The sequence below is a fragment of the Hyaena hyaena genome, unplaced genomic scaffold (assembly GCF_003009895.1).
Source record: "Hyaena hyaena isolate Hyena2069 unplaced genomic scaffold, ASM300989v1 scaffold_129, whole genome shotgun sequence".
NCBI lineage: Eukaryota > Metazoa > Chordata > Mammalia > Carnivora > Hyaenidae > Hyaena > Hyaena hyaena.
Window position 1 is genome coordinate 3,242,106 of NW_024080763.1, and position 12,428 is coordinate 3,254,533.

At 43.2% G+C, this 12,428-nt stretch overlaps 1 protein-coding gene across 2 annotated transcripts in view; it reads right to left on the bottom strand.

Moving 5' to 3' along the window:
- Positions 1–6,176: 6,176 nt before the first annotated feature.
- Positions 6,177–12,428, bottom strand: part of LOC120235566 (ATPase PAAT-like) — a 24,568-nt gene continuing 18,316 nt past the window's right edge. The window contains exons 6-7 of one of the 2 annotated variants that reach the window (XR_005529453.1): positions 10,596–11,411; positions 6,177–6,191 (exon numbers count right to left, since the gene is read on the bottom strand). Coding sequence is in view for 1 of the 2 variants with exons in the window: in XM_039237968.1 (XP_039093899.1) it covers positions 11,177–11,411 (235 nt within the window). In the remaining variant the exon portion in view is untranslated. Of the gene's footprint in view, positions 6,192–10,294; positions 11,412–12,428 lie in introns of those variants that run through there. The other variant, XM_039237968.1, reaches the window with a different exon arrangement.

The following is a 12,428-nucleotide window of genomic DNA, read 5'->3' on the forward strand; positions in this document are numbered from 1 at the left end:
AGTTCAGAGTAGTAGAGAAAAAGGCATGTTGACAGTTGAACAAGAAAGGATGTTGTGCCAGATGCTGGGGATGGAAAAATTAAAGCATCTGAAAGCAGTTGAGACTAAGCTTCCCAGCAGCCTAGGCTAAAAGGGAAACACGGCATCTCTGAATGAAACTTTTTCCTGGTGCTTAATTCCGCTTGGATTTTATCACATGGAGCCCTTTCCTTGAGACCCTGAAAAAATGGGGATCCTCTTTTGGGTTTTACAAAGCCTCAGAACCAGTTTTCAAACCCTGGCAGGTGCTAACCTCTGAGGTCATGCCGTCAGTCCAGACGCTTATTTCTTCTAGATCCCTGGGCACTGAGTTGGCTCCGAGGACGTAGGGTTTTTGTAGGGCGATTCTCTCCCACTGGTAACACTGGACTCTTCTCATGGAAGGTACTGGGGCCACAGCAAGGTTCTCGGCGGTGCAGGAGACTGAAGGTAAAGATGGGGGAGACACCTGGGGGCAGAGCAGGAGCCGTGGGGACCAGCGCAGGGATGGAGCCTGGGCCGAGTAAGGGGGGCCCACAGGCTTACTCCTAGTAGAGTGGGCTCCAGGCCACTTTCTGCCACCTTGCAAGTGTCAGGGGTTTGTCACAGGATGGGCACGCTCGGCAAAAGAAGTGACGTGGGTGAAAGTCCTTGTGGGTGTGACTTACGAAGAACTTGCCACAGAGAAGACAAGCCCCGGTAACGTGGATCAGAGTTCAACCGGCTGACTCTGAACCCAAGCGGCTCCCCGTTCCTGTGTTACACCTCCAAACTTCACCACTGCCAACACTCCAAAGTACTGGTACATGTGGATTGCGGGAAGGTGTTTTTACGACATAAAATGAAAAAAAAAACAAAAAAACCCCAAAATCCAGGCTCTCCCTAAACTGCCTGCAATTGAATTTCTTTGCACACCTTCCAGCTCAGAGCCAGAGCATTCTAACCCATAGAACCAGAGGGACTGGAATGGGAAACGAGAACATTTCTGAGGGCTCACAGAGGTTCGGTGGTGGAGAGAACTGGACTTGGGTCTGGGTAAAAGTGAGCAAGGTCACAGAGCTGGGCCCTGGGTTCTGATCTGCCCTGACTTGGGTGGAGAATGGAAGTCACTTCTGCTCTCTGAGCTTAGTTTCTGCTTCAGTTAAAAGTGATTTGAGCCACTGTACCCCCACTAGAACTCAAAAAGGTACTTCCAAACACGCTGATGGTAGTGAGGTCAGTAGCTGGATGTGGGTGATTGAATGAGCCATGTTAAAATATTCTTTTTTTTTTTTTGAGACAGCACGAGCAGGGAGGGGCAGAGAGAGAGGGAGACACAGAATCCGAAGCAGGGACCAGGCTCTGAGCTGTCAGCACAGAGCCTGACGCAGGGATCAAACTCCGGGACTGTGAGATCATGACCTGAGCCAAAGTCAGATGCTTAACCAACTAAGCCACTCAGGCACCCCAAAATATTAATAGTGATTGAAAGAACTTAACATAGCGTTTGTTCTTGTGTCTTGAGTTTACTGCTGTGTTTGGATTTAGAGGTTTGGGTGAGCAAAGCTATTGCCAGATTGACAAAAATTTATCTGGGGCTCATTGTCCATGACGCCTAATTGATTCCAGACTGTTAGGAACTTAGCCCGGAGATAAGACACATTTCCTATTCTCAGGTGCTCATAAACACCTTGAAAAGAGAAAGCCCACGAAGCACCACACCCTCCAGAATTTATCAGATAGAGCGATCTAGTCCCCTTGGGCATTGTGGGGCCCAGGAGACGAGGCTCCTTCCCAGGACTGCGCTCACGCAGGCCACTTCTGTAGTTTCCACGGTGCATTTTCTCTACCACCCTGAAGCAGCTGGCTTCCCAGGACGGTGGAATGGCCTTTTGAAGTCTCCACTACAGCCCCAGCTAGGTGGCAGGACCTTGCATATCTGAGGCACGGTTCTCCAGAAGGCTGTGATTGCTCTGAACCTGGGCATCCAGCCTGTGGTACTATTTCTCCTAGAGCCTGGATTCACAGTTCAGGAACCAAGGGCCAGAAATGGGAGCGGCACCACTCACCATTACCTCTAGCACTGTTACCACTAGAAAAATAAATGTCTCCTACTCCCACAACTCTTGCTCTGCTGGCCTAGCCTGAGGCCTTAGCTCCAAGGAAGGAGTGCTTCTACTGGGAGATGCGACAATGATTCCCCTGACCTGGAACTTAGGGCTGCCCCCAGCCACTGTGGCTCCCCGTGTCTTGGATTTATCAGGCCAAGAAGGGAGTCCAAGGAGAAGCCATGGTGGAGGTAAGGAGTATGTCTGGAAAGCAGGAGACCCCTCAGGGCACCTCTTCATAATGCGAGACTCCGTGATTAAGGCCAATGGAAAACTACAACAACCCAATGCAGCCAGGACAACTAATGGCCTAGACCCTTCGGGAATGAAAGTTTGTGTCATCCTGCTGGGTAAAGAATCATGCCCAGCTGAGGTTCTTTTATTTTTATTTTTTAACATTTTTATTATTGAGAGACAGAGAGAGACCGAGTATGAGCAGGGGAGGGGCAGAGAGAGGGGGAGACACAAAATCTGAAGGAGGCTCCAGGCTCTTGAGCAGTCAGCACAGAGCCTAATGCAGGGCTCAAACTCACACACCGCGAGATCATGACCTGAGCCAAAGTTGGACGCTTAACCGATGAGCCCCACCCAGGTACCCCAATGACCAGCTGAGATTCTTGATGAAAGCAGAGAGAGTACAGAATGAGCAGTTTTGACTACCCGCTACTGCCATGTGACCAATCACAGAAACAAGGACTGTAATTATGATTATTTTCTACTTATTATGAATATGCTGGTATATATACACATACACTTATGTACATATGTATACATATACATAATATACACACATTAAGCAAATGTCCTTGTTTTCTTTCCTCTCTTATTCCCATTTCATGTAACATACCATGTATTGTCTTCCTGTCAGTATTTAAGTGGTAGTTAAAATCTTTTTTAAAAATCTATTTTATTATTTTTAAATTATTGTTTATTTTAGAGCGAGAGAGCGCAAGCAGGAGAGAGGGGCACAGAGAATCTTAAGCAGCCTCCATGCTCAGTGCAGAGCCTGACACGTGGCTTGATCCCATGATCCTGGATCATGACCTGAGATCAAGAGTTGGATGCTCAACCGCCTGAGCCACCCAGGTGCCCTGTAAGTAGTATTTACTTTTATACTATAGTATTTAAGTCATGGGATATCAGGAAAATAATAAACATCACTCAAATATTTACCTTCCCTTCCAGGGAAGGAATTAGTGTGTTTTCCCTCTCCCCACCTAGGGGTGACTGACTATAAGGCTCTCATACGCAGCGATGGTAGTTCAGGGAGCGAGGAGATCGTGTTCATGAGAGGGGAGAGGGTGCAGTAAGAAAGGCCAGGGGTGGGGGTAGCAGCAGTGAGGATCTGTGGACATAGCAGAGGGGGTGAGCAGCCCTTAGTGACCAGAAGGGTCCTCACCACATATGCATGCCCCCTGCCCACTCCCACATCAGGACGCCACTCCCCACCTGGTACGTGGCCGGCTCCAGAAGTCTCTGAGCTGACAGGACCTGAGTCGGGCTGTGCCTGGTACCTGGCTGAGTGTCCAAGCTCCTTGGGAGCACAATGTCCCAATGTCACAGGTGCTGGTCTTGCCGCTGTGGCCCTGGCATGGGGCCAAATCCTTAGCCCCGGGACCTCGCTCGGAATGGAGACCGCTGAGTCAGAGTATGAGCTTGTGCCCTCCCCACGAACCCGATATCCTAGTGCCCAGTGATGGGCTCTGGGCTGCAGGACAGTCAGTATATCACAGAGGGTTCAGGGCAACCAGAAAGGGTTTCACCAGAGAATATCTGATCTATACCTACTGCTACCTCCACAGAAAACTCTTTAAAAATTAGTCATATCATTCTCCTGCTCAGACCAGTTCCAGTTGAACTTAGATTAAAATCGAAACACTTTATCTGACCTACAGAGCCTTCACCTTTTGTTCATTATCTGCCTTTCCTTACCTTACCTGCCATCTCCCTTCTCTTCACTGACATCCACCACGCTGGCGGACTGCCCTTATTTGGTGGATGTGTTAAGTAAGTTACTTGCTGCTTCCTCAGGGCCTTTGCACTTGCGCTTTCTTTTGCCTTCAAGCACCCCTGTAGCCCAGATCACACATGAGAACCTCCCCCTTATCTCTGTGTTTGCTCGGATTTCAGGCTACTCCCTGACCACTCTAATACTGCATCTCCCCCCACTACTGAGGCAGTCACTCTCTATCCCCCCATCTGCTTTAGTATACCCATAGCACCTCTCACCATTTGAAGTTTTCATTTGTCTCCCCCACTTAGAATATGAGTTCCAAGAAGGCAAGGGCTGTGTCTCTCATGTTCAATTCAGTATTCTCAAAACCTAAACTATTAACTAATGGATATCTGTTGAGAGAAAAAAACGAAGGATGGATGGATGGAGGGAGGGATGGATGGATGGATGGAAGGAAGGAAGGGAGGAAGGAAGGAAAGAAGGGAGGAAAGGGAAGGGAGGAAGAAAGGAAAGAAGGGAGGGAGGGAGGAAGGAGAGGGAAGAGAGGGAGGGAGGAAGAGGGGGCAACACTACACCCTCAGACACTTATTCTTCCTGGTCTCACTTTGGACACCAGGATTCCTTTCTATCGTCTGCGAAATAGTGCTTAAGGGACTTTAATCCACCTGCTTCCGGCTCTCTGAACTTAATGGCTTGAAATTCCTGGCAACTGAACCTGGACCTGCGCTTTCTTTTGCCTCCTCATCCGGCGTCATCCTCCTTCTCGGAGTCAGCACCCGGCAGGCATCGGGCAACACAGCTGCAACCCGAGGACGCCCCGGTGCCACACCACCTGCCTTGCCTGGCCGCTCCTTTAGAATCCAAAGGCTTTATTTAACTTTTAGAGAAGAGCAGGGAACTTGAGATCTCGGCAGTGCTACCTGCTTCACGATCTGAGCAAGTAACAGGGTGAAGGCTCAACTCGAAGTTGGTGCCGTGATGACTTACTCAGTGCCTCCTGCTGCTCGGGTGTTGGAGATCCCCTGGGAAGAAGTTTTTAGCTGGGAACTTTCTGTAAACTTTCCAGAAAGGAGCCGGAGAGGGAACACTCGCTGTTGGGGTTTGCTGATAATAAACCAGTCACACAGCTGCTCTATTCTCACCTAAATCTAGCCCCTGCCAGGTCAGACTGACACAGTTCCCTGAAGGTCGCCAGAAAGCTCATGAAGCCAGCGGTTATGAAACACCGAGAAATATAAAAGCCTGCTACCCCTCTGGGCTGTTCCTCCCCTGACAAAGATGGAGGCTGTGAGAAGACTTGTTCTCTTGGTCCTTTTCATTGTGCCGTGTTTGGCGGAGTTCAGTTTGACCGAGTCTGAAGGTAAGAAAATTCAACCAGTTTTTCAGTCTATACAGGGCTATTCAAGAGGCACCTGCCAGAGATTTTTAGTTTTAAAACCTTCTGTTGCTCTCAATATGGAAAAAAGTACTCATATATATTTCATAGGGCATTAAATTGGTACCAGTTTATTCAAGATGATGTGACAATATATAGAAAAATTTTAAAAAGCATGATTCTACCAAGTGTTTTACTTCTAAAAACTTCTCCTTAAAGAATTAATATCAATCATTCCCAAACACTTCCAAAAAACAAAAGAGGAAAGAACACTTCCAAACTCATTTTAGGAGGCCAGCATGACCCTGATACCGCAGTTAGACAAGGACATTCAAGAAGAGAGTAGGGGTGACTTTAATTATATCAGACAAAATAGATTTTAAGTCAAAAACTGGAACAGAGAGAAGAAGGTCATTGCAATGAAAAATGAGTTAATTCTTCAAGAGGATATAATAATTGTGAATATATATGCACCCAATATCAAAGCACCAAATATATAAAGCAAATATTAACAGATCTGAAGAGAGAAACAGACAATACAAGAATAGTAGGAGAATTTGATACCTCACTTTCAACAATGGGTAAATCATCCAGACAGAAAGTTACTAAGGAAACATTAGAACTGAACTACACTTTAGACCATATGGACCTTATCAACATATACAGATCATTCCATCCAAGAGCTGCAGGTACATTGTTCTCACCCACACATGGAAGATTCTCCAGGACATATCATATGCTTGGTCACAGAACAAGTCTTAACAAATTTAAAAAGACTAAAGTCACATGGAGTTTCTGGCCACAATGGTACAAAATTAGAAATCTATAATAAAGGAAAACTAAAAAGATCACAAAACTATGGAAATTAAAAAACACACTCCTGTACAAACCATCAGTCAAAGAAGAAATCCAAATGGCAAATGAAAAAAAAAATCTTGAAATAAATAAAAATGTTAACAAAATATATCAAAATTTATGGGAGGCAGCAAAAGCAGTCCTAATTAGGGAGGTTTACAGTGATAAATGGCTTCATTATGAAAGAAGAAAGCTCTCAAATAAAGAGCTTACCTCTACATCTTAAGAAATGAGAAAGAGAGGGGTGCCTGGGTGGTTCAGTTGGTTAAGCATCAGACTTTGGGTCAGGTCATGGTCTTGTGGTTCATGAGTTTGAGCCCCTAGTCGGGCTCTGTGTTGACAACTCAGAGCCTGGAGTCTGCTTCTGATTCCGTGTCTCCCTCTCTCTCTGCCCTTCCCCTGCTCATGCTCTGTGTCTCTGTCTCAAAAATAAAATAAAAACATTAAAAAAAAAAACAAAACTAGAAAGAGAAAAACAAGCTAAACCCAAAGAGCAGAAGGAAGGAAGGAACAAAGATCAGAGCACAAATAAAATAGAAACCAGGAAAACTCTAGAAAAGATGAGTGAAACTAAGAAAGTTGGGCTCTTTCCTGTTTTGTTGCGGTAACTGAGATACAGCACTGTGTACAAGTCTGGGATGAACAGAGTAAGAATTTGACTTACATGTATGGTGAAATGATTATAATAACTTAACATCTGTCATCTCATATAGATGCAAAAAAAACAAAAATCAAAAAACAGTTTTTTCCTTGTGATGAGAACTCTTAAATTTACCATTAGTAACTGTTATCCATATACACCATAAGGTGTATGACAGTGTTAACCTGAGTGAGTCACAGTGTTTGTACATTACATCCCTAACACCTATTTATCTTATAACTGCGAGTTTGTCCTTTGGACCACCTTCCTCATTCCCCCTCCCCTCACTTCCACCACTGGTACTCATGAATCCAATCTCTTTTTCTCAAATTCAGTCCTTCCTTCCTTCCCTCTTTTCTTTTTTTTTTCTTTTTTCTTCTTCCTTGCCTTCCCTCCCCTCCCTTTCTAATTCCTTCATTTCATTTCACACATAAGTGAGATTATAGAGTATTTATCTTTCTCTGTTGACTTACTTCACTTAATAATGGCCTCATGGTTTATTCATGTTGTCACAAATGGCAGGATTTCCTTTTTATGGCTGAATTGTGTGTGTGTACATCTATTCATCCACTGATGAACACATATGTTGTTTTCATGTCTTGGGTATTGTAAATAGTGCTATGAACATAGGAGGGCAGATATCTTTTCAACATAGTATTTTTGTTTCTTTCAGATATATTTCCAGAAGTGGGATTATTGGATCATATGGTAGTTCTATTTTTAATTCTTTGAGAAACCTCCATACGGTTTTCCACAGTGGTTTCATCAACTTACAATCCCACCAACAGTGTATTAGGGTTCCTTTTTCTCCACATCCTCACCAATAGTTGTTATTTTTGTTCAGTTTGATTTTAGCCATTCTGACAGGTGTGAGGTCATACCTCATTGTGGTTTTAATTTGCATTTTCCTGATGATGAGTGATGTTGAGCATCTTTTTATGTGAGTGTTGGATGACAGCCATTTGGATGCCTTCTTTGGAGAAATATCTGTTCACGTCTTCTGCTCATTTTTAAATTGGATTGTTTGGAGTTTCTTTTGGCATTAAGTTTGTTGTTCTTGTTGTTGTTGTTGTTGTTGTTAAGTAGGCTTCACATCTAGCGTGGAGCCCAACACAGGGCTTGAACTCTTGACCTGAGATCAAGACCTGAGCTGAGATCAAGAGTCAGATGCTTAACCTACTAAGCCACCCGACGATGCCCCTTCATAAGTTCTTTATATATTTTGGATACTAACCCCTTATCAGTATGTCATTTGCAAATATCTTCTCCCCTTCCATGGATTCCATAGTTTTGTTGGTTGTTTCCTTTGCGGTGCAAAAGGTTTTCATTTTAATGTAGTCTCAATAGTTTATTTTTGCCTTTGTTTCCTTTTCCTTAGGAAACATACCCACAAAAATGTTGCGATGGCCGATGTCAGAGAAATTACTGCCTATGCTCTCTTCTAGGATTCACTATGGTTTCAGATCTCACAATTATGTCCTTAATCCATTTTGAGTTTATTATTCAGCCTTAAAAAAGGAAGTCCTTTGAGGAGCACTGGGTAGTATATAGAATTGCTGAATACTATATTGGTACACCTGAAACTAATATAATACTGTATGTTAACTAAATGGAAATTAAAAAAAAAAAAAACCTACAAAAGGAAACCCTGCCATTTGCAGTAACATGGATAAACCTGGATATTATGCTAAGTGAAATACCCAGACACAGAATGACAAATGCATGATCTCACTTATATGTGGAATCTCAAAAAAAGTTGAACTTGGGGCACCTGAGTGGCTCAGTTGGTTAAGCCTCCGACTGTGGCTCAGGTCATGATCTCGCAGTCCATGGGTTCGAGCCCCGTGTCAGGCTCTGTGCTGACAGCTCAGAGCCTGGAGTCTGCTTCAGATCCTGTGTCTCCTTCTCTCTCTGCCCCTCGCTGCTTGTACTCTGTCTGTCTCTCTCTCAAAAATAAACAAACATTAAAAATTGAAAAACAAAAGGTGAACTTATTGTAACAGGGAGTAGAATGGTGGTTACCAGAGACAAGGTGTGGGGAAAATGGGAGATGTTGGTTAAAGGGTACTAATTTTCAAGGTAAGTAGTTAAAGGGTACTGACTATAAGTTCTGGATTCGTAATGCACAGCATGCTGCATACAGATGGCTAGACTGTACACTTGAAGTGGGCTACATACATAGATATCAAGTGTTCCTCTCCCCACAAAGTGGGAACTATTTGAGGGGATGTGTTAATTTGCTTGATTTGGGTAATCATTTCACAACATATCGATATATCAAAACATCATGTTGTACAACCTTAAATACACACAATTTTTGTCAATCATATCTTAAAAATAACACCCACAAAACAGTGTTACTAGATTTTAGTAAAATGACAAATTTTTAGTGTAAAACACTATTTTTGTAGAGGTATCACTCACCAGCCACAGAAAAAGAAAACGAAAAGCTTTGTTCCTCTAAAAGTGGAGTATTAACCCTTAAATCTTTTTAGGAAGTGTTTATTCACATTCAGTTAAAGCTTCTTTAAGGGCATCTGGGTGGCTCAGTCGGTTAAGTGTCTGACTTCAGCTCAGGTCATGATCTCACAGTTCATGAGTTCGAGCCCCGCATCCGGCTCTGTGCTGACAGCTAGCTCAGAGTCTGGACCCTGTTTCAGATTCTAGATCTCGCTCTCTCTGATCCTCCTCTGCTCATGCTGTCTCTCTTACAGAAAAAAAAAAAAATAGCTTTCCTTTTTTGAGAGAGGGAGAGAGAGAATAAGAGGTGGGGCAGAGAGAGAGAGGAGGAGAGAGAGCAAATGAGTGGGGGAGGCGCAGAGAGAATCCCGAGTGGGGAGTGGGCTCTGTGTTGACAGCCCAGTACAGGGCTCAATCTCATAAACTGTGAGATCATGACCTGAGCTGAAATAAAGAGTCAGACACTTAACCCACTGAGCCATCCAGGCACCCCTAAATTAGCCTTTATTTTTATTTTTTATTAAAAAATTTTTTTTAAACATTTATTCATTTTTGAGAGACAGAGCGCAATTAGGGGAGGGGCAGAGAGAGAGGGAGACACAGAATCAGAAGCAGGCTCCAGGCGCTGCTGTCAGCACAGGGCCTAAAGTGGTGCTCAAACTCATGAACTGTGAAATCATGACCTCAGCCGAAGTTGGACGCTTAACTGACTGAGCCACCCAGGCGCCCTAATTAGCCCTTATTTTAAAGAACCCACCAAAACACTGAATGAGTGTGAAATACTCCATTTTCATAAAAATAAAACATTTTAAAGCAAAGATTCACTGAAAAGAAAATGTTTCCATTTACTTGAGACAAGTAGTTACCAAAGAAGATACATTTATTTTTAAATGCAAGTAGATGACTTTTAAACACACACACACACAGTAGTTTCATTTCAGAAAATGACGTCTGCCAGAGAGAGTCCCAGTCTCCTTGCTGCACACGCCTTCTTCCTTCGGTGCAGGCCTCAGCCCCTCACAGTGGAAACCATGAGAGAAGGCCTCGGGCAAGAACCTGTATCTGCTCAGGAAAGGAAGGTTCCGCACGCTTTCTGGGTTTACTGAGATGAAACAGGATGAATCCTCTCATTTTACATCAAACACTAAATCTATAGTAATAATCACAACAAGGACGGGCCAGTTCTGATGTTTGCATTCTACTCACCGCTATTCGCCGCGGAACAGACAGTAACGGCCCCGCTGCGTCCGTGCGTACACGTGCCCAGCACTGCATCTGGGCCACTGTCTGAGCGCAGACACCCCCAAACATAAATCAGTGATCTGAATGAAAGGTTTTTAAGTCTTAAGTATCTAATTTTCCATGAAAAATCAATCAGAAAATGAAAAATTATCAGATATCTAAGTCTTCTTTTTCATACTAACACCATAAAATAAGCCCTATTATAAATAAAAAAATGTACTTCTATCAAAACCATTATACAACACAGACTCATGGATTACATTAAAAGTTCTTAACATTTTTAAACAGTTAAGCCAGAAATACACATACATTTCTGTCAGAGTGAACAATATCGTAAACAAAAATAATTTATAACCCCATCAAGTTAGATCTTAGTGCACAGGACCGGGTTTACAGGAACAAGTACAGTTAAAATGAACACTGAGGTCACTTTATGGAAGATGATGATCCTCAGATGCCATGAGTACTTGCTTTGAATTTGTTGGGTTTTGGCTTTGTAATAAATACGTAATAAATATCTGTAGTATACTATACACGTTGAGCACTTATCTTTCTCCATTTGAAAGTCCTTCTCCGGAGTCACACTGCTTGAGGGCCGCCCCGGCGGGCAGGGAGTAAGGATTCTGCAGCACATCCATTAGCGGAGCCATCTTTGTGTCTATGTGCTCCTGCAGTTCATGTATCCGCCGATCGATGTAGTCCACCAGCCTCTTTTCCATCAGGTCCATACTTTCAGTAAGGATCTTTTCCAAGTAGGAGCACACGGGCTGCTCTTCCGTTCTACAAATAAGTTTAAAAACAAAACGATATAACAATGATTCCTGACAGCAACACAAAAACAACCAAGCTCTACTGAAACAAACAGCCAACACCCACTGCTGAGATCTGTCTCCACAGCTGTGCTGTCTTCATACAACATATTTCCAGGTTCCAAAAATACACATGGAACAGGCAACCGCAACCCTGAGTGCCCAAAGCATTCTGGATCCTTAACTCCTGAAACATTGAAGCATACAACTGAATGAGAATATAAAAATGATACAATTTCTACCCTCAAAGAACAAGTCTTTACAAAGGGTCTTTCCATTTGGAGCTCCAAATCAAAACTGATATTGTCTGATTTTTAAAGGTCTCCACCTGTCTTCTAAGAACTTCCCTAAACAACCCTACAATTAAAGTTCTGTCTTTTGTCACCATGTAAGTACCAGAAAGTTTTTTTCTTTTTTTTCAAAGTTTTTTTTCTAACCTAATATGAAAACATCTAAAAATGAATGTAACTGGAATGGGCAAACAGAAATGAGAATAGTAAAAAGCACTCCAGTTGCTCAAGTTCACAACCAACAAACACTAGACAGTGACCTTCAGAGTGTGGTCCACAAAACCCTGGGGTCGCTGTGACTTTTCAGCTTCCAAGAAGTCACAAGTGGTTCTGTACTACTCCTAAGGTGTCATCTGAACGTTTCATCCTCAGATTCTCATGAACGTACAGTGACATTGTCCCGAAGCTACACAAGGTGTAATGTCACTGCTCTGATAATCAACAGAAGTTGTGGTTGCGTATTTTCCTGTTCTTTAGACTTTCCTAAGGTAGTAAGTTTAGGGTATAAATAAATACTTTTTCAGAGATTAACTCAGTTTGCTCTTGGTACCTCTACGATCTTATGAGCTATTGATGACACATGCTATAATGCAACATACAGGAGAATGTGACCAAAAACTAATATCAATTTTATAAATTGATATTTTTTAAGTTTATTTATTTTGAGAGAGAAAGAGAGAAAGTGAATGGGGGGGAGG